General features: G+C 44.6%; 1 protein-coding gene and 14 non-coding genes across 15 annotated transcripts; 6 read left to right on the top strand and 9 right to left on the bottom strand.

Annotated features, from left to right (window-relative positions):
• Positions 1 to 446: 446 nt before the first annotated feature.
• trnar-acg (transfer RNA arginine (anticodon ACG)) lies at positions 447 to 519 on the bottom strand. Its single transcript has one exon. It is a non-coding gene; the product is annotated as a tRNA-Arg (tRNA).
• Positions 520 to 2,664: 2,145 nt separating this feature from the next.
• trnae-cuc (transfer RNA glutamic acid (anticodon CUC)) lies at positions 2,665 to 2,736 on the top strand. Its single transcript has one exon. It is a non-coding gene; the product is annotated as a tRNA-Glu (tRNA).
• A 397-nt stretch (positions 2,737 to 3,133) lies between these two features.
• Positions 3,134 to 3,205, bottom strand: trnae-uuc (transfer RNA glutamic acid (anticodon UUC)). The gene has a single exon. It is a non-coding gene; the product is annotated as a tRNA-Glu (tRNA).
• Positions 3,206 to 4,671: 1,466 nt separating this feature from the next.
• trnae-cuc (transfer RNA glutamic acid (anticodon CUC)) lies at positions 4,672 to 4,743 on the top strand. Its single transcript has one exon. It is a non-coding gene; the product is annotated as a tRNA-Glu (tRNA).
• Positions 4,744 to 5,060: 317 nt separating this feature from the next.
• On the bottom strand, positions 5,061 to 5,132 carry trnae-uuc (transfer RNA glutamic acid (anticodon UUC)). Its single transcript has one exon. It is a non-coding gene; the product is annotated as a tRNA-Glu (tRNA).
• Positions 5,133 to 5,939: 807 nt separating this feature from the next.
• Positions 5,940 to 6,012, bottom strand: trnar-acg (transfer RNA arginine (anticodon ACG)). The gene has a single exon. It is a non-coding gene; the product is annotated as a tRNA-Arg (tRNA).
• Positions 6,013 to 6,563: 551 nt separating this feature from the next.
• Positions 6,564 to 6,635, bottom strand: trnae-uuc (transfer RNA glutamic acid (anticodon UUC)). Its single transcript has one exon. It is a non-coding gene; the product is annotated as a tRNA-Glu (tRNA).
• Positions 6,636 to 7,852: 1,217 nt separating this feature from the next.
• trnar-acg (transfer RNA arginine (anticodon ACG)) lies at positions 7,853 to 7,925 on the bottom strand. The gene has a single exon. It is a non-coding gene; the product is annotated as a tRNA-Arg (tRNA).
• Positions 7,926 to 8,095: 170 nt separating this feature from the next.
• trnae-cuc (transfer RNA glutamic acid (anticodon CUC)) lies at positions 8,096 to 8,167 on the top strand. The gene has a single exon. It is a non-coding gene; the product is annotated as a tRNA-Glu (tRNA).
• Positions 8,168 to 8,484: 317 nt separating this feature from the next.
• trnae-uuc (transfer RNA glutamic acid (anticodon UUC)) lies at positions 8,485 to 8,556 on the bottom strand. Its single transcript has one exon. It is a non-coding gene; the product is annotated as a tRNA-Glu (tRNA).
• Positions 8,557 to 10,070: 1,514 nt separating this feature from the next.
• On the top strand, positions 10,071 to 10,142 carry trnae-cuc (transfer RNA glutamic acid (anticodon CUC)). The gene has a single exon. It is a non-coding gene; the product is annotated as a tRNA-Glu (tRNA).
• A 2,961-nt stretch (positions 10,143 to 13,103) lies between these two features.
• On the bottom strand, positions 13,104 to 15,224 carry LOC128022758 (uncharacterized). Its single transcript, XM_052610551.1, has 4 exons — positions 14,447 to 15,224; positions 14,258 to 14,316; positions 13,870 to 14,123; positions 13,104 to 13,212 (listed from the first exon to the last, which is right to left on the bottom strand). Exons 1-4 carry the CDS (start codon positions 14,817 to 14,819, stop codon positions 13,104 to 13,106), a joined length of 795 nt encoding a protein of 264 aa, XP_052466511.1. The 5' UTR covers positions 14,820 to 15,224.
• A 505-nt stretch (positions 15,225 to 15,729) lies between these two features.
• On the top strand, positions 15,730 to 15,801 carry trnae-cuc (transfer RNA glutamic acid (anticodon CUC)). The gene has a single exon. It is a non-coding gene; the product is annotated as a tRNA-Glu (tRNA).
• A 1,605-nt stretch (positions 15,802 to 17,406) lies between these two features.
• Positions 17,407 to 17,479, bottom strand: trnar-acg (transfer RNA arginine (anticodon ACG)). Its single transcript has one exon. It is a non-coding gene; the product is annotated as a tRNA-Arg (tRNA).
• Positions 17,480 to 19,164: 1,685 nt separating this feature from the next.
• Positions 19,165 to 19,236, top strand: trnae-cuc (transfer RNA glutamic acid (anticodon CUC)). Its single transcript has one exon. It is a non-coding gene; the product is annotated as a tRNA-Glu (tRNA).
• The last annotated feature ends 1,296 nt before the right edge of the window (positions 19,237 to 20,532 follow it).

Genomic DNA, 20,532 nt, shown 5'->3' with positions numbered 1-20,532 from the left:
AAACTGCCTATCGTCGGTCTGTCAAGGTACAAAACTGACATGTTGTAAGGTTAATAATGAAAGTGAGACCAATTTTTAATATGCTGATTATTCGCTCGTTCAGTTTAATGCAGATTACAAATTATTCTCAATGTCCAGGTGGCAATTAGTGATAAGGCTTCAAAATGGCAAGCCTGTGACATCAAAACCACATGGCATTGCACCCTTCAAAGTAGTAAAGCGGTTACAGAGTAGCGATGAAATTGTTCATTCTAGAATCAACTGGCCCACCAGCCTGCATTTTGTGAGACTGCATGTCCGTGTCTCCCCTAGACATCGGAATGGGTGTGCAGAATGTGCCTTTTTTTGGAAAAAATAGAAGAATGCCTAGAGAGTTGCCTTTTCTTTTGGACTTTGGAGAAAAAAAACACAACAACAAAATAAGCCGGAGAAAAACAAGCACAGAGCGAGCCAGCCAGGAGTCGAACCTAGAATCTTCTGATCCGTAGTCAGACGCGTTATCCATTGCGCCACTGGCCCACCAAAAGTAAAGACCCCCGATTGTTACAGACTTGTTGGTTTTCGATGTGACGGTGGCAAGCATTGATGTCTGCTCATTCTCACCTTGTTATCAGGAGAACAGACTACCAGCCCTCCAGCCCTCCAGCCCTCCAGCCCACCAGCCCAGCAGCCCACGAGCCCTCCAGCCCACGAGCCCTCCAGCCCACCATCCCTCCCTGGTGGTCTAGTGGTTAGAATTCGGCGTTCTCACCGCCGCGGCCCGGGTTCGATTCCCGGTCAGGGAAAGCTCTTTTGCCTTCCAATTGTGGACTGCGAATTCAAGCTCTGCTGACAGCTGTGAGAAAGCCAGCTCCAAGCCAAAACATTGGTGGGAACATGAAAAAAACACCTCCTTCGAGCCGGAGTTGAACCAGCGACCTAAGGATGGCCAACACTCCAACCTACAGTCCTCCGCTCTACCAGCTGAGCTATCGAAGGGGCTAAGGGCTAGTCAGAACCTCGACATATCAGGGTTCTGTAGCTCTACTGCTGGCCAAAAAGTCACTTCTGGTGCAGGAAGATTTGCTGGATTTTTGAGGAGGGAAGCAAAAAGGACGGGCATTTCCATACCGGGAGTTGAACCCGGGCCGCCTGGGTGAAAACCAGGAATCCTAACCGCTAGACCATATGGGATCTGGACACTTTAAACTGGCCATGGGCTTCTGGCGCACTTTCCATACATGTGGTCAGCGTGGGCGCAGGACCTTGTAGTGGCCTGTTGCTTTAGTTCTGTGACTGTAACAATGTGATAATAATTTGGCAAAACAAGAATTATCCAAAAGGACGGTTTTCTGAATTATATAGTGTTGTATGCATTCAGGGAATCTGTTTTTTCACTCAACCCGGGGGTTCAGTGTATTTGGGCAGATTCCTGTGATTGCAGAATTGATTCCTCAAACTGGTAATTAAGCTCTTGTCCAAGTGAAAATACTTGTGTCATCCATTTGAAAACACACACGGCAACCTTTATCTAGAGGAAAAACTGGAGTCAACCCCTGGCTGCGTACGAGAAAACCAGGAATCCTAACTGCTAGACCATATGGGAACTGGCCAGCTTTAACTGGCCACAAGCTTGTGGGCCACTTTCCATAAATGTGGCCAGTGTGGGCGCAGGGTTTTGTAGTGGCCTGTTGCTTTTGGTGTGTGACTGTAACAATGTGATAATAATTTGGCAATACAAGAATCATCCGAAGGGACGGTTTACTGAAATATATAGTGTTGCATGCATTCAAGGGACATGTTTGTTGACTCACACATGGTTCAGTTTTTTGGCCAGAATCCTGTGATTGCTGAATTTATACCTCGAACTGGTAATTAAGGTCTTGTCCAGGTGAAAATACTTGTGTCATGCATCTGAAAACACACATGGCAACCGTTATCTAGAGGAAAAACTGCCTATCGTCGGTCTGTCAAGGTACAAAACTGACATGTTGTGAGGTTAATAATGAAAGTGAGACCAATTTTTAATCCGCAAAATTGCTGATTATTCGCTCGTTCAGTTTAATGCAGATTACAAATTATTCTCAATGTCCAGGTGGCAATTAGTGATAAGGCTTCAAAATGGCAAGCCTGTGACATCAAAACCACATGGCATTGCACCCTTCAAAGTAGTAAAGCGGTTACAGAGTAGCGATGAAATTGTTCTTTCTAGAATCAACTGGCCCACCAGCCTGCATTTTGTGAGACGAATGGCAATACCAAAGCATGTCCGTGTCTCCCCTAGACATCGGAATGGGTGTGCAGAATGTGCCTTTTTTTGGAAAAAATAGAAGAATGCCTAGAGAGTTGCCTTTTCTTTTGGACTTTGGAGAAAAAAAACACAACAACAAAATAAGCCGGAGAAAAACAAGCACAGAGCGAGCCAGCCAGGAGTCGAACCTAGAATCTTCTGATCCGTAGTCAGACGAGTTATCCATTGCGCCACTGGCCCACCATTAGTAAAGACACCCGATTGTTACAGGCTTGTTGGTTTTCGATGTGACGGTGGCAAGCATTGATGTCTGCTCATTCTCACCTTGTTATCAGGAGAACAGACTACCAGCCCTCCAGCCCACCAGCCCACCAGCCCACCAGCCCACGAGCCCTCCAGCCCTCCTGCCCACCAGCCCACGAGCCCACCATCCATCCCTGGTGGTCTAGTGGTTAGGATTCGGCGCTCTCACCGCCGCGGCCCGGGTTCGATTCCCGGTCAGGGAAAGCTCTTTTGCCTTCCAATTGTGGACTGCGAATTCAAGCTCTGCTGACAGCTGTGAGAAAGCCAGCTCCAAGCCAAAACATTGGTGGGAACATGAAAAAAAACACCTCCTTCGAGCCGGAGTTGAACCAGCGACCTAAGGATGGCCAACACTCCAACCTACAGTCCTCCGCTCTACCAGCTGAGCTATCGAAGGGGCTAAGGGCTAGTCAGAACCTCGACATATCAGGGTTCTGTAGCTCTACTGCTGGCCAAAAAGTCACTTCTGGTGCAGGAAGATTTGCTGGATCAGAACCTCGACATATCAGGGTTCTGTAGCTCTACTGCTGGCCAAAAAGTCACTTCTGGTGCAGGAAGATTTGATGGATTTTTGAGGAGGGAAGCAAAAAGGAGCATGCATTCCCATACCGGGAGTTGAACCCGGGCCGCCTGGGTGAAAACCAGGAATCCTAACCGCTAGACCATATGGGATTTGGACACTTTAAACTGGCCATGGGCTTCTGGCGCACTTTCCATACATGTGGTCAGCGTGGGCGCAGGACCTTGTAGTGGCCTGTTGCTTTAGTTCTGTGACTGTAACAATGTGATAATAATTTGGCAAAACAAGAATTATGCAAAATGACGGTTTTCTGAATTATATAGTGTTGTATGCATTCAGGGAATCTGTTTTTTCAATCAACCCGGGGGTTCAGTGTATTTGGGCAGATTCCTGTGATTGCAGAATTGATTCCTCAAACTGGTAATTAAGCTCTTGTCCAAGTGAAAATACTCGTGTCATCCATTTGAAAACACACACGGCAACCTTTATCTAGAGGAAAAACTGGAGTCAACCCCTGGCTGCGTACAAGAAAACCAGGAATCCTAACTGCTAGACCATATGGGAACTGGCCAGCTTTAACTGGCCACAAGCTTGTGGGCCACTTTCCATAAATGTGGCCAGTGTGGGCGCAAGGTTTTGTAGTGGCCTGTTGCTTTTGGTGTGTGACTGTAACAATGTGATAATAATTTGGCAATACAAGAATCATCCGAAGGGACGGTTTACTGAAATATATAGTGTTGCATGCATTCAAGGGACATGTTTGTTGACTCACACATGGTTCAGTCTTTTGGCCAGAATCCTGTGATTGCTGAATTTATACCTCGAACTGGTAATTAAGGTCTTGTCCAGGTGAAAATACTTGTGTCATGCATCTGAAAACACACATGGCAACCATTATCTAGAGGAAAAACTGCCTATCGTCGGTCTGTCAAGGTACAAAACTGACATGTTGTGAGGTTAATAATGAAAGTGAGACCAATTTTTAATATGCTGATTATTCGCTCGTTCAGTTTAATGCAGATTACAAATTATTCTCAATGTCCAGGTGGCAATTAGTGATAAGTCTTCAAAATGGCAAGCCTGTGACATCAAAACCACATGGCATTGCACCCTTCAAAGTAGTAAAGCGGTTACAGAGTAGCAATGAAATTGTTCATTCTAGAATCAACTGGCCCACCAGCCTGCATTTTGTGAGACGAATGGCAATACCAAAGCATGTCCGTGTCTCCCCTAGACATCGGAATGGGTGTGCAGAATGTGCCTTTTTTTGGAAAAAATAGAAGAATGCCTAGAGAGTTGCCTTTTCTTTTGGACTTTGGAGAAAAAAACACAACAACAAAATAAGCCGGAGAAAAACAAGCACAGAGCGAGCCAGCCAGGAGTCGAACCTAGAATCTTCTGATCCGTAGTCAGATGCGTTATCCATTGCGCCACTGGCCCACCAAAAGTAAAGACCCCCGATTGTTACAGACTTGTTGGTTTTCGATGTGACGGTGGCAAGCATTGATGTCTGCTCATTCTCACCTTGTTATCAGGAGAACAGACTACCAGCCCTCCAGCCCTCCAGCCCTCCAGCCCACCAGCCCAGCAGCCCACGAGCCCTCCAGCCCACCATCCCTCCCTGGTGGTCTAGTGGTTAGGATTCGGCGCTCTCACCGCCGCGGCCCGGGTTCGATTCCCGGTCAGGGAAAGCTCTTTTGCCTTCCAATTGTGGACTGCGAATTCAAGCTCTGCTGACAGCTGTGAGAAAGCCAGCTCCAAGCCAAAACATTGGTGGGAACATGAAAAAAACACCTCCTTCGAGCCGGAGTTGAACCAGCGACCTAAGGATGGCCAACACTCCAACCTACAGTCCTCCGCTCTACCAGCTGAGCTATCGAAGGGGCTAAGGGCTAGTCAGAACCTCGACATATCAGGGTTCTGTAGCTCTACTGCTGGCCAAAAAGTCACTTCTGGTGCAGGAAGATTTGCTGGATTTTTGAGGAGGGAAGCAAAAAGGAGCATGCATTCCCATACCGGGAGTTGAACCCGGGCCGCCTGGGTGAAAACCAGGAATCCTAACCGCTAGACCATATGGGATCTGGACACTTTAAACTGGCCATGGGCTTCTGGCGCACTTTCCATACATGTTGTCAGCGTGGGCGCAGGACCTTGTAGTGGCCTGTTGCTTTAGTTCTGTGACTGTAACAATGTGATAATAATTTGGCAAAACAAGAATTATCCAAAAGGACGGTTTTCTGAATTATATAGTGTTGTATGCATTCAGGGAATCTGTTTTTTCACTCAACCCGGGGGTTCAGTGTATTTGGGCAGATTCCTGTGATTGCAGAATTGATTCCTCAAACTGGTAATTAAGCTCTTGTCCAAGTGAAAATACTTGTGTCATGCATCTGAAAACACACATGGCAACCGTTATCTAGAGGAAAAACTGCCTATCGTCGGTCTGTCAAGGTACAAAACTGACATGTTGTGAGGTTAATAATGAAAGTGAGACCAATTTTTAATATGCTGATTATTCGCTCGTTCAGTTTAATGCAGATTACAAATTATTCTCAATGTCCAGGTGGCAATTAGTGATAAGGCTTCAAAATGACAAGCCTGTGACATCAAAACCACATGGCATTGCACCCTTCAAAGTAGTAAAGCGGTTACAGAGTAGCAATGAAATTGTTCATTCTAGAATCAACTGGCCCACCAGCCTGCATTTTGTGAGATGAATGGCAATACCAAAGCATGTCCGTGTCTCCCCTAGACATCGGAATGGGTGTGCAGAATGTGCCTTTTTTTGGAATAAATAGAAGAATGCCTAGAGAGTTGCCTTTTGTTTTGGACTTTGGAGAAAAAAAACACAACAACAAAATAAGCCGGAGAAAAACAAGCACAGAGCGAGCCAGCCAGGAGTCGAACCTAGAATCTTCTGATCCGTAGTCAGACGCGTTATCCATTGCGCCACTGGCCCACCAAAAGTAAAGACCCCCGATTGTTACAGACTTGTTGGTTTTCGATGTGACGGTGGCAAGCATTGATGTCTGCTCATTCTCACCTTGTTATCAGGAGAACAGACTACCAGCCCTCCAGCCCACCAGCCCAGAAGCCCACGAGCCCTCCAGCCCACCATCCCTCCCTGGTGGTCTAGTGGTTAGGATTCGGCGCTCTCACCGCCGCGGCACGGGTTCGATTCCCGGTCAGGGAAAGCTCTTTTGCCTTCCAATTGTGGACTGCGAATTCAAGCTCTGCTGACAGCTGTGAGAAAGCCAGCTCCAAGCCAAAACATTGGTGGGAACATGAAAAAAACACCTCATTCGAGCCGGAGTTGAACCAGCGACCTAAGGATGGCCAACACTCCAACCTACAGTCCTCCGCTCTACCAGCTGAGCTATCGAAGGGGCTAAGGGCTAGTCAGAACCTCGACATATCAGGGTTCTGTAGCTCTACTGCTGGCCAAAAAGTCACTTCTGGTGCAGGAAGATTTGCTGGATTTTTGAGGAGGGAAGCAAAAAGGAGCATGCATTCCCATACCGGGAGTTGAACCCGGGCCGCCTGGGTGAAAACCAGGAATCCTAACCGCTAGACCATATGGGATTTGGACACTTTAAACTGGCCATGGGCTTCTGGCGCACTTTCCATACATGTGGTCAGCGTGGGCGCAGGACCTTGTAGTGGCCTGTTGCTTTAGTTCTGTGACTGTAACAATGTGATAATAATTTGGCAAAACAAGAATTATGCAAAATGACGGTTTTCTGAATTATATAGTGTTGTATGCATTCAGGGAATCTGTTTTTTCACTCAACCCGGGGGTTCAGTGTATTTGGGCAGATTCCTGTGATTGCAGAATTGATTCCTCAAACTGGTAATTAAGCTCTTGTCCAAGTGAAAATACTCGTGTCATCCATTTGAAAACACACACGGCAACCTTTATCTAGAGGAAAAACTGGAGTCAACCCCTGGCTGCGTACAAGAAAACCAGGAATCCTAACTGCTAGACCATATGGGAACTGGCCAGCTTTAACTGGCCACAAGCTTGTGGGCCACTTTCCATAAATGTGGCCAGTGTGGGCGCAAGGTTTTGTAGTGGCCTGTTGCTTTTGGTGTGTGACTGTAACAATGTGATAATAATTTGGCAATACAAGAATCATCCGAAGGGACGGTTTACTGAAATATATAGTGTTGCATGCATTCAAGGGACATGTTTGTTGACTCACACATGGTTCAGTTTTTTGGCCAGAATCCTGTGATTGCTGAATTTATACCTCGAACTGGTAATTAAGGTCTTGTCCAGGTGAAAATACTTGTGTCATGCATCTGAAAACACACATGGCAACCGTTATCTAGAGGAAAAACTGCCTATCGTCGGTCTGTCAAGGTACAAAACTGACATGTTGTGAGGTTAATAATGAAAGTGAGACCAATTTTTAATATGCTGATTATTCACTCGTTCAGTTTAATGCAGATTACAAATTATTCTCAATGTCCAGGTGGCAATTAGTGATAAGGCTTCAAAATGGCAAGCCTGTGACATCAAAACCACATGGCATTGCACCCTTCAAAGTAGTAAAGCGGTTACAGAGTAGCGATGAAATTGTTCATTCTAGAATCAACTGGCCCACCAGCCTGCATTTTGTGAGACGAATGGCAATACCAAAGCATGTCCGTGTCTCCCCTAGACATCGGAATGGGTGTGCAGAATGTGCCTTTTTTTGGAAAAAATAGAAGAATGCCTAGAGAGTTGCCTTTTCTTTTGGACTTTGGAGAAAAAAAAACACAACAACAAAATAAGCCGGAGAAAAACAAGCACAGAGCGAGCCAGCCAGGAGTCGAACCTAGAATCTTCTGATCCGTAGTCAGACGCGTTATCCATTGCGCCACTGGCCCACCAAAAGTAAAGACCCCCGATTGTTACAGACTTGTTGGTTTTCGATGTGACGGTGGCAAGCATTGATGTCTGCTCATTCTCACCTTGTTATCAGGAGAACAGACTACCAGCCCTCCAGCCCTCCAGCCCACCAGCCCAGAAGCCCACGAGCCCTCCAGCCCACCATCCCTCCCTGGTGGTCTAGTGGTTAGGATTCGGCGCTCTCACCGCCGCGGCCCGGGTTCGATTCCCGGTCAGGGAAAGCTCTTTTGCCTTCCAATTGTGGACTGCGAATTCAAGCTCTGCTGACAGCTGTGAGAAAGCCAGCTCCAAGCCAAAACATTGGTGGGAACATGAAAAAAACACCTCCTTCGAGCCGGAGTTGAACCAGCGACCTAAGGATGGCCAACACTCCAACCTACAGTCCTCCGCTCTACCAGCTGAGCTATCGAAGGGGCTAAGGGCTAGTCAGAACCTCGACATATCAGGGTTCTGTAGCTCTACTGCTGGCCAAAAAGTCACTTCTGGTGCAGGAAGATTTGCTGGATTTTTGAGGAGGGAAGCAAAAAGGAGCATGCATTCCCATACCGGGAGTTGAACCCGGGCCGCCTGGGTGAAAACCAGGAATCCTAACCGCTAGACCATATGGGATCTGGACACTTTAAACTGGCCATGGGCTTCTGGCGCACTTTCCATACATGTGGTCAGCGTGGGCGCAGGACCTTGTAGTGGCCTGTTGCTTTAGTTCTGTGACTGTAACAATGTGATAATAATTTGGCAAAACAAGAATTATCCAAAAGGACGGTTTTCTGAATTATATAGTGTTGTATGCATTCAGGGAATCTGTTTTTTCACTCAACCCGGGGGTTCAGTGTATTTGGGCAGATTCCTGTGATTGCAGAATTGATTCCTCAAACTGGTAATTAAGCTCTTGTCCAAGTGAAAATCCTCGTGTCATCCATTTGAAAATACACACGGCAACCTTTATCTAGAGGAAAAACTGGAGTCAACCCCTGGCTGCGTACGAGAAAACCAGGAATCCTAACTGCTAGACCATATGGGAACTGGCCAGCTTTAACTGGCCACAAGCTTGTGGGCCACTTTCCATAAATGTGGCCAGTGTGGGCGCAGGGTTTTGTAGTGGCCTGTTGCTTTTGGTGTGTGACTGTAACAATGTGATAATAATTTGGCAATACAAGAATCATCCGAAGGGACGGTTTACTGAAATATATAGTGTTGCATGCATTCAAGGGACATGTTTGTTGACTCACACATGGTTCAGTTTTTTGGCCAGAATCCTGTGATTGCTGAATTTATACCTCGAACTGGTAATTAAGGTCTTGTCCAGGTGAAAATACTTGTGTCATGCATCTGAAAACACACATGGCAACCGTTATCTAGAGGAAAAACTGCCTATCGTCGGTCTGTCAAGGTACAAAACTGACATGTTGTGAGGTTAATAATGAAAGTGAGACCAATTTTTAATATGCTGATTATTCGCTCGTTCAGTTTAATGCAGATTACAAATTATTCTCAATGTCCAGGTGGCAATTAGTGATAAGGCTTCAAAATGGCAATCCTGTGACATCAAAACCACATGGCATTGCACCCTTCAAAGTAGTAAAGCGGTTACAGAGTAGCGATGAAATTGTTCATTCTAGAATCAACTGGCCCACCAGCCAGCATTTTGTGAGATGAATGGCAATACCAAAGCATGTCCGTGTCTCCCCTAGACATCGGAATGGGTGTGCAGAATGTGCCTTTTTTTGGAAAAAATAGAAGAATGCCTAGAGAGTTGCCTTTTCTTTTGGACTTTGGAGAAAAAAAACACAACAACAAAATAAGCCGGAGAAAAACAAGCACAGAGCGAGCCAGCCAGGAGTCGAACCTAGAATCCTCTGATCCGTAGTCAGACGCGTTATCCATTGCGCCACTGGTCCACGATCAGTAAAGACCCCGATTATTACATACTTGTTGGTTTTCGATGTGACGGTGGCAAGCATTGATGTCTGCTCATTCTCACCTTGTTATCAGGAGAACAGACTACCAGCCCTCCAGCCCACCAGCCCACCAGCCCACCAGCCCACGAGCCCTCCAGCCCACCAGCCCACCAGCCCACGAGCCTTCCAGCCCTCCTGCCCACCAGCCCACGAGCCCACCATCCATCCCTGGTGGTCTAGTGGTTAGGATTCGGCGCTCTCACCGCCGCGGCCCGGGTTCGATTCCCGGTCAGGGAAAGCTCTTTTGCCTTCCAATTGTGGACTGCGAATTCAAGCTCTGCTGACAGCTGTGAGAAAGCCAGCTCCAAGCCAAAACATTGGTGGGAACATGAAAAAAACACCTCCTTCGAGCCGGAGTTGAACCAGCGACCTAAGGATGGCCAACACTCCAACCTACAGTCCTCCGCTCTACCAGCTGAGCTATCGAAGGGGCTAAGGGCTAGTCAGAACCTCGACATATCAGGGTTCTGTAGCTCTACTGCTGGCCAAAAAGTCACTTCTGGTGCAGGAAGATTTGCTGGATCAGAACCTCGACATTTCAGGGTTCTGTAGCTCTACTGCTGGCCAAAAAGTCACTTCTGGTGCAGGAAGATTTGCTGGATTTTTGAGGAGGGAAGCAAAAAGGAGCATGCATTCCCATACCGGGAGTTGAACCCGGGCCGCCTGGGAGAAAACCAGGAATCCTAACCGCTAGACCATATGGGATTTGGACACTTTAAACTGGCCATGGGCTTCTGGTGCACTTTCCATACATGTGGTCAGCGTGGGCGAAGGACCTTGTAGTGGCCTGTTGCTTTAGTTCTGTGACTGTAACAATGTGATAATAATTTGGCAAAACAAGAATTATGCAAAAGGACGGTTTTCTGAATTATATAGTGTTGTATGCATTCAGGGAATCTGTTTTTTCACTCAACCCGGGGGTTCAGTGTATTTGGGCAGATTCCTGTGATTGCAGAATTGATTCCTCAAACTGGTAATTAAGCTCTTGTCCAAGTGAAAATACTCGTGTCATCCATTTGAAAACACACACGGCAACCTTTATCTAGAGGAAAAACTGGAGTCAACCCCTGGCTGCGTACAAGAAAACCAGGAATCCTAACTGCTAGACCATATGGGAACTGGCCAGCTTTAACTGGCCACAAGCTTGTGGGCCACTTTCCATAAATGTGGCCAGTGTGGGCGCAGGGTTTTGTAGTGGCCTGTTGCTTTTGGTGTGTGACTGTAACAATGTGATAATAATTTGGCAATACAAGAATCATCCGAAGGGCCGGTTTACTGAAATATATAGTGTTGCATGCATTCAAGGGACATGTTTGTTGACTCACACAAGGTTCAGTTTTTTGGCCAGAATCCTGTGATTGCTGAATTTATACCTCGAACTGCTAATTAAGGTCTTGTCCAGGTGAAAATACTTGTGTCATGCATCTGAAAACACACATGGCAACCGTTATCTAGAGGAAAAACTGCCTATCGTCGGTCTGTCAAGGTACAAAACTGACATGTTGTGAGGTTAATAATGAAAGTGAGACCAATTTTTAATATGCTGATTATTCGCTCGTTCAGTTTAATGCAGATTACAAATTATTCTCAATGTCCAGGTGGCAATTAGTGATAAGGCTTCAAAATGGCAAGCCTGTGACATCAAAACCACATGGCATTGCACCCTTCAAAGTAGTAAAGCGGTTACAGAGTAGCGATGAAATTGTTCATTCTAGAATCAACTGGCCCACCAGCCTGCATTTTGTGAGACGAATGGCAATACCAAAGCATGTCCGTGTCTCCCCTAGACATCGGAATGGGTGTGCAGAATGTGCCTTTTTTTGGAAAAAATAGAAGAATGCCTAGAGAGTTGCCTTTTCTTTTGGACTTTGGAGAAAAAAAACACAACAACAAAATAAGCCGGAGAAAAACAAGCACAGAGCGAGCCAGCCAGGAGTCGAACCTAGAATCTTCTGATCCGTAGTCAGATGCGTTATCCATTGCGCCAAGGCCGGCGCCCATTAGTCGAGGTAAAGATCCTAAAAGACGCACAGGTACGCGAGTTCGCGGCCCGCTCCGACCAGTGATGTAATTCCTGGAATGTGTTCGTTTTGACGCTGCTGATGCACGCGTGCGTAATCATCATTATCCCCCGTAATTTAATCGAACGTAAATTCGTACCCCGCACTTTAATTTGGGAACTTTCCAGGGTAAACAAACACGTTATGTACGTTTCATTCATACCGGACGCCGGAGGGCGCTCTCTCGCATTAACTCCAAAACGGACTCGTAGAAGCACCAACTTGTGACCACTATGTGACGCACGCTACAGGAAATACCTTATATGGACAAAGGCATCCAGCTGGATAAAAAAAGCCGAAATTATTTGACAGATAAAACGTGACTATTCATTGCAAAAATACATGATTTGTGTTTTTGTGCATTTTCATAACAAAATACATGAATAACGCAGCGCTTACTGACACTTTTTTTTTCAGTATAATATATTATTTTTACAGTATAACATTATATTATATTATTATATGTTCTGACTTATTCTGGAAGTCCCTGTTTCTTTGTGTGTGTGTTTTACTGTTATGTAATACTGGAATACTTAAAAACATGTTTTTTTTTTTGCAAACTACAATTACAGTGAGAAATAGGCACAAAAACATTGTGAGTGCAAAGATTAACAACCCTTTTTATTTGCAAATATAAAGTCATTATATAAAATTATAACAACAGTGCAAATATATATACATTTACAAATATTGTGAGAATACAAATAGGAACAATAACAATAGTGTGAGGGCAAATATTAACAACCCTTTTAATCTGCATATATATTTTAAAGCCAATAAAACATTTAGAACAGTAATGCAATTTTGTACAGTATACACCAAAAATGTTTACCACAATAATAAAATTTGTACATATCAGTGTAAAAACCAAAACAAACATTTGCAGTGCAATTTTGACATCAGACTAAGAAAATAATAAGAATTAATAGTAAACAAAGACAAACATTTACCACAGTAGTGCAATTATGACATATTTGCTTAAAAAAAAAAGTAAATAAAAAAATAGTTTTTACCACTGTAGTGGACTTTTCATATATTAGCCAAAATAATAATAAAAAACATAAACATACCGTTTATATTATATATCTATCTTGGATGTGCTTGTTAGCACATGCTACCACAGTGAAGCGGGACACCCTCATTCCATCACAGCGCACCGCGTTTGGGTAGAGAGCACAGAGCCTTGTGAAAATGGCCTTCGGTTGCAGTCAGGCCACTGTGCAGGACTGTGAGCCCCAACGAAACACCTGCAAATTACAACAGAATACATATTATTAATGTAAGATTGTTTTCATTGTGTGATCTTATTTTTATTTTACCTTTCCTATGCTGTCTGTTTTGCTTTGTGTTGTCTAAATGTTCATTTATAATATGTGCGCATAGTTATGTTGTCTCTCTTTGTTTTGTTTTTAGATTGATGTTGAAATGTCATATCAATAAATCAGTTCTCTACTGTGTTGTGGAATAATTACAGGGTGTTGTTAGTCAGCCTGTCAGGTTTTTTTCACAATAATGACTGCATATTATCCCACTTATTACATGGCTACTTACTAAAGTACAGTAAAAGACAAATTATTTGACTCAACATGATACAAAATGATTTTAATGATTTAAGAAATGATTGCCTTGTTTCTTCTAAATTAAATATTCCAATGTACAGTTGGAACTGTGTTCATAGCAATGTAACATACTTAGCAACCTAATATATATAGTCAGAATAAAACGTAAATCACAACTAATAATTTATGTTGTAATCAGGCTAAGTTTGAACTTAACAGGCTACAGGAAGATAAGCTAGTCATGAAGGTGTCAGGTTTTAGGTGATATTTCAGCCAGTTTCAGATGTATTATATATATTTTATATAAAAAATGTGTAGACCCTATGTTTACTAAGCGTAACATACGTTTTGCTGCTCTCCACACCTGGGGCCACAATCTTCTTAGTGGCCCTGAATCGTCCCTGTTTTAGGTTGGTTTGGTTAAGTGGTGGGTAAATGGTCTTTTTCTTGTCATACTCCCCCAATGCCTGCCATAGGGAGATGATCTTGATGCACTCTTCTCCCGGCAAAGCCAGACGGTGGTCTCTGAGGCTAACCAAAAACTCTGCCAAGTCCTGCACGGCTCCATACCCCTCAATATTATCAGGTCCAACGTAATCCTAAAATGAAAGATAATTTAGGAACTTTTGATAGCATCAGTGAATACAAATATTCACATGAAAGCACATCCAATGTAACCCAGATTATGCTTACACACATGTAAATGTACATAAAAAATAAACTGGACCCTTACATCATGTGAAGTGTTCTCTTCCAATGTTGGACGATCCGTTTCTGCAGATAATCGGTCCACTGTGGCAACATTAAAAAGGTAAATATTTATTTTAAATTTGTATTTATGCCTTTCAATGTGATAAATACAAATTTATAGTTAGTGTGATAACAAATACGAAACCTTTATGAATACTTTAGTAAAACTCACAGCTATGTGCTCCAGGAAAGAGTTCTAGATTTGATTCAGCGTGCAGTGAGCTGCTGACAGGAGATGACACTGATGATGGAGGGACCACAAACAGTGATGACGTGGGGCTGGTTGCTGGAGGAGTTGGAAATGATGCTGCAGATGCTGCAGACACTGATGCTTGTGAAGAGGCAGCAGGTGTCCGTTCAGTGTCAAAGGTGGGGACAGTGATGTCCTGAAACTCCTCAAGTTCAGCATAACCTTCATCCACCTCTATACCAACCTCAGTAGTCTCTGACTCTTCAATGGCCAACTTGTAGTCCTGCAGAACTTTACCAGTTTGCTGGTAAAGATATTCCACTCCAATAAGCTCACCTTTAAAATAGTAAAACATTGACAATTAGATAATATACCACAATATTATATTATAACTCAGTTCCTCAGTTTCCTTTGCAAATCATTAGCTAAAGATTAATTAAAGCTGACAACTGGAAGTTGAAGTGCATAGCTTTGGCCACTGTAGTAATTAACATATACATTTAAATCATTAGTTAATATAATGTTATTACTCAACTTATACATTAAAGTACATTTGACTGGTAACAATTTATTTATTACTTAATCTATTAATCATATAGAATGTTTATTAGTTGCTGATGTAGTAATCATTAATAAATGGTTTAAGTTAGTCCTTCATGAGTTTACATTAACTCGTGATTATCTGTGCATTCTTGAAGCATGAATTAATGCATATTTGTGCACCAGTATTGTAATTTTATTGATAAAAGACTCACTTACATTGCAAATGTTGTTTAGAAGTTAATCGATGACCGTTATCTTCTTCTTCTTCACCATAGACAGTAAAAGTGATCCTTAAATCTCCGGTAGTTTTTAATGTTATCAATTGATCTACTTACTACGAAGAATCGCGGATGAGGAACGGGCGCTGATTGGCAAATTCGCGGTTGCGATACGAGCGCTGATTGGCAAATTCGCGGTTGCGATACGAGCGCTGATTGGCAAATTCGCGGTTGCGATACGAGCGCTGATTGGCTAAAACATAAGTTTCATGGTTGCAGCCGGGAACGTGATTGGCTGTCATAACAAAGAATAACCACGACCTACAGGTGACATGGAGCGCCACTGGCCCACCAAAAGTAAAGACCCCCGATTGTTACAGACTTGTTGGTTTTCGATGTGACGGTGGCAAGCATTGATGTCTGCTCATTCTCACCTTGTTATCAGGAGAACAGACTACCAGCCCTCCAGCCCTCCAGCCCACCAGCCCAGCAGCCCACGAGCCCTCCCTGGTGGTCTAGTGGTTAGGATTCGGCGCTCTCACCGCCGCGGCCCGGGTTCGATTCCCGGTCAGGGAAAGCTCTTTTGCCTTCCAATTGTGGACTGCGAATTCAAGCTCTGCTGACAGCTGTGAGAAAGCCAGCTCCAAGCCAAAACATTGGTGGGAACATGAAAAAAACACCTCCTTCGAGCCGGAGTTGAACCAGCGACCTAAGGATGGCCAACACTCCAACCTACAGTCCTCCGCTCTACCAGCTGAGCTATCGAAGGGGCTAAGGGCTAGTCAGAACCTCGACATATCAGGGTTCTGTAGCTCTACTGCTGGCCAAAAAGTCACTTCTGGTGCAGGAAGATTTGCTGGATTTTTGAGGAGGGAAGCAAAAAGGAGCATGCATTCCCATACCGGGAGTTGAACCCGGGCCGCCTGGGTGAAAACCAGGAATCCTAACCGCTAGACCATATGGGATCTGGACACTTTAAACTGGCCATGGGCTTCTGGCGCACTTTCCATACATGTGGTCAGCGTGGGCGCAGGACCTTGTAGTGGCCTGTTGCTTTAGTTCTGTGACTGTAACAATGTGATAATAATTTGGCAAAACAAGAATTATCCAAAAGGACGGTTTTCTGAATTATATAGTGTTGTATGCATTCAGGGAATCTGTTTTTTCACTCAACCCGGGGGTTCAGTGTATTTGGGCAGATTCCTGTGATTGCAGAATTGATTCCTCAAACTGGTAATTAAGCTCTTGACCAAGTGAAAATCCTCGTGTCATCCATTTGAAAATACACAGGGCAACCTTTATCTAGAGGAAAAACTGGAGTCAACCCCTGGCTGCGTACGAGAAAACCAGGAATCCTAACTGCTAGACCATATGGGAACTGGCCAGCTTTAACTGGCCACAAGCTTGTGGGCCACTTTCCATAAATGTGGCCAGTGTGGGCGCAGGGTTTTGTAGTGGCCTGTTGCTTTTGGTGTGTGACTGTAACAATGTGATAATAATTTGGCAATACAAGAATCATCCGAAAGGACGGTTTACTGAAATATATAGTGTTGCATGCATTCAAGGGACATGTTTGTTGACTCACACATGGTTCAGTTTTTTGGCCAGAATCCTGTGATTGCTGAATTTATACCTCGAACTGGTAATTAAGGTCTTGTCCAGGTGAAAATACTTGTGTCATGCATCTGAAAACACACATGGCAACCGTTATCTAGAGGAAAAACTGCCTATCGTCGGTCTGTCAAGGTACAAAACTGACATGTTGTGAGGTTAATAATGAAAGTGAGACCAATTTTTAATATGCTGATTATTCGCTCGTTCAGTTTAATGCAGATTACAAATTATTCTCAATGTCCAGGTGGCAATTAGTGATAAGGCTTCAAAATGGCAAGCCTGTGACATCAAAACCACATGGCATTGCACCCTTCAAAGTAGTAAAGCGGTTACAGAGTAGCGATGAAATTGTTCTTTCTAGAATCAACTGGCCCACCAGCCTGCATTTTGTGAGACGAATGGCAATACCAAAGCATGTCCGTGTCTCCCCTAGACATCGGAATGGGTGTGCAGAATGTGCCTTTTTTTGGAAAAAATAGAAGAATGCCTAGAGAGTTGCCTTTTCTTTTGGACTTTGGAGAAAAAAAACACAACAACAAAATAAGCCGGAGAAAAACAAGCACAGAGCGAGCCAGCCAGGAGTCGAACCTAGAATCTTCTGATCCGTAGTCAGACGCGTTATCCATTGCGCCACTGGCCCACCAAAAGTAAAGACCCCCGATTGTTACAGACTTGTTGGTTTTCGATGTGACGGTGGCAAGCATTGATGTCTGCTCATTCTCACCTTGTTATCAGGAGAACAGACTACCAGCCCTCCAGCCCTCCAGCCCTCCAGCCCACCAGCCCAGCAGCCCACGAGCCCTCCAGCCCACCATCCCTCCCTGGTGGTCTAGTGGTTAGGATTCGGCGCTCTCACCGCCGCGGCCCGGATTCGATTCCCGGTCAGGGAAAGCTCTTTTGCCTTCCAATTGTGGACTGCGAATTCAAGCTCTGCTGACAGCTGTGAGAAAGCCAGCTCCAAGCCAAAACATTGGTGGGAACATGAAAAAAACATGTCGAGCCGGAGTTGAACCAGCGACCTAAGGATGGCCAACACTCCAACCTACAGTCCTCCGCTCTACCAGCTGAGCTATCGAAGGGGCTAAGGGCTAGTCAGAACCTCGACATATCAGGGTCCTGTAGCTCTATTGCTGGCCAAAAAGTCACTTCTGGTGCAGGAAGATTTGCTGGATTTTTGAGGAGGGAAGCAAAAAGGAGCATGCATTCCCATACCGGGAGTTGAACACGGGCCGCCTGGGTGAAAACCAGGAATCCTAACCGCTAGACCATATGGGATCTGGACACTTTAAACTGGCCATGGGCTTCTGGCGCACTTTCCATACATGTGGTCAGCGTGGGCGCAGGACCTTGTAGTGGCCTGTTGCTTTAGTTCTGTGACTGTAACAATGTGATAATAATTTGGCAAAACAAGAATTATCCAAAAGGACGGTTTTCTGAATTATATAGTGTTGTATGCATTCAGGGAATCTGTTTTTTCACTCAACCCGGGGGTTCAGTGTATTTGGGCAGATTCCTGTGATTGCAGAATTGATTCCTCAAACTGGTAATTAAGCTCTTGTCCAAGTGAAAATACTTGTGTCATGCATCTGAAAACACACATGGCAACCGTTATCTAGAGGAAAAACTGCCTATCGTCGGTCTGTCAAGGTACAAAACTGACATGTTGTGAGGTTAATAATGAAAGTGAGACCAATTTTTAATATGCTGATTATTCGCTCGTTCAGTTTAATGCAGATTACAAATTATTCTCAATGTCCAGGTGGCAATTAGTGATAAGGCTTCAAAATTGCAAGCCTGTGACATCAAAACCACATGGCATTGCACCCTTCAAAGTAGTAAAGCGGTTACAGAGTAGCAATGAAATTGTTCATTCTAGAATCAACTGGCCCACCAGCCTGCATTTTGTGAGATGAATGGCAATACCAAAGCATGTCCGTGTCTCCCCTAGACATCGGAATGGGTGTGCAGAATGTGCCTTTTTTTGGAATAAATAGAAGAATGCCTAGAGAGTTGCCTTTTGTTTTGGACTTTGGAGAAAAAAAACACAACAACAAAATAAGCCGGAGAAAAACAAGCACAGAGCGAGCCAGCCAGGAGTCGAACCTAGAATCTTCTGATCCGTAGTCAGAAGCGTTATCCATTGCGCCACTGGCCCACCAAAAGTAAAGACCCCCGATTGTTACAGACTTGTTGGTTTTCGATGTGACGGTGGCAAGCATTGATGTCTGCTCATTCTCACCTTGTTATCAGGAGAACAGACTACCAGCCCTCCAGCCCACCAGCCCACCAGCCCAGAAGCCCACGAGCCCTCCAGCCCACCATCCCTCCCTGGTGGTCTAGTGGTTAGGATTCGGCGCTCTCACCGCCGCGGCCCGGGTTCGATTCCCGGTCAGGGAAAGCTCTTTTGCCTTCCAATTGTGGACTGCGAATTCAAGCTCTGCTGACAGCTGTGAGAAAGCCAGCTCCAAGCCAAAACATTGGTGGGAACATGAAAAAAACACCTCATTCGAGCCGGAGTTGAACCAGCGACCTAAGGATGGCCAACACTCCAACCTACAGTCCTCCGCTCTACCAGCTGAGCTATCGAAGGGGCTAAGGGCTAGTCAGAACCTCGACATATCAGGGTTCTGTAGCTCTACTGCTGGCCAAAAAGTCACTTCTGGTGCAGGAAGATTTGCTGGATTTTTGAGGAGGGAAGCAAAAAGGAGCATGCATTCCCATACCGGGAGTTGAACCCGGGCCGCCTGGGTGAAAACCAGGAATCCTAACCGCTAGACCATATGGGATTTGGACACTTTAAACTGGCCATGGGCTTCTGGCGCACTTTCCATACATGTGGTCAGCGTGGGCGCAGGACCTTGTAGTGGCCTGTTGCTTTAGTTCTGTGACTGTAACAATGTGATAATAATTTGGCAAAACAAGAATTATGCAAAATGACGGTTTTCTGAATTATATAGTGTTGTATGCATTCAGGGAATCTGTTTTTTCACTCAACCCGGGGGTTCAGTGTATTTGGGCAGATTCCTGTGATTGCAGAATTGATTCCTCAAACTGGTAATTAAGCTCTTGTCCAACTGAAAATACTCGTGTCATCCATTTGAAAACACACACGGCAACCTTTATCTAGAGGAAAAACTGGAGTCAACCCCTGGCTGTGTACAAGAAAACCAGGAATCCTAACTGCTAGACCATATGGGAACTGGCCAGCTTTAACTGGCCACAAGCTTGTGGGCCACTTTCCATAAATGTGGCCAGTGTGGGCGCAAGGTTTTGTAGTGGCCTGTTGCTTTTGGTGTGTGACTGTAACAATGTGATAATAATTTGGCAATACAAGAATCATCCGAAGGGACGGTTTACTGAAATATATAGTGTTGCATGCATTCAAGGGACATGTTTGTTGACTCACACATGGTTCAGTTTTTTGGCCAGAATCCTGTGATTGCTGAATTTATACCTCGAACTGGTAATTAAGGTCTTGTCCAGGTGAAAATACTTGTGTCATGCATCTGAAAACACACATTCTGGCCGTTATCTAGAGGAAAAACTGCCTATCGTCGGTCTGTCAAGGTACAAAACTGACATGTTGTGAGGTTAATAATGAAAGTGAGACCAATTTTTAATATGCTGATTATTCACTCGTTCAGTTTAATGCAGATTACAAATTATTCTCAATGTCCAGGTGGCAATTAGTGA

This window comes from Carassius gibelio, chromosome A11 (assembly GCF_023724105.1).
Source record: "Carassius gibelio isolate Cgi1373 ecotype wild population from Czech Republic chromosome A11, carGib1.2-hapl.c, whole genome shotgun sequence".
NCBI classification, from domain to species: Eukaryota; Metazoa; Chordata; class Actinopteri; order Cypriniformes; family Cyprinidae; genus Carassius; species Carassius gibelio.
Note: the sequence above shows the minus strand (reverse complement) of the source record. Positions and strands in the feature narration are given on the sequence as shown.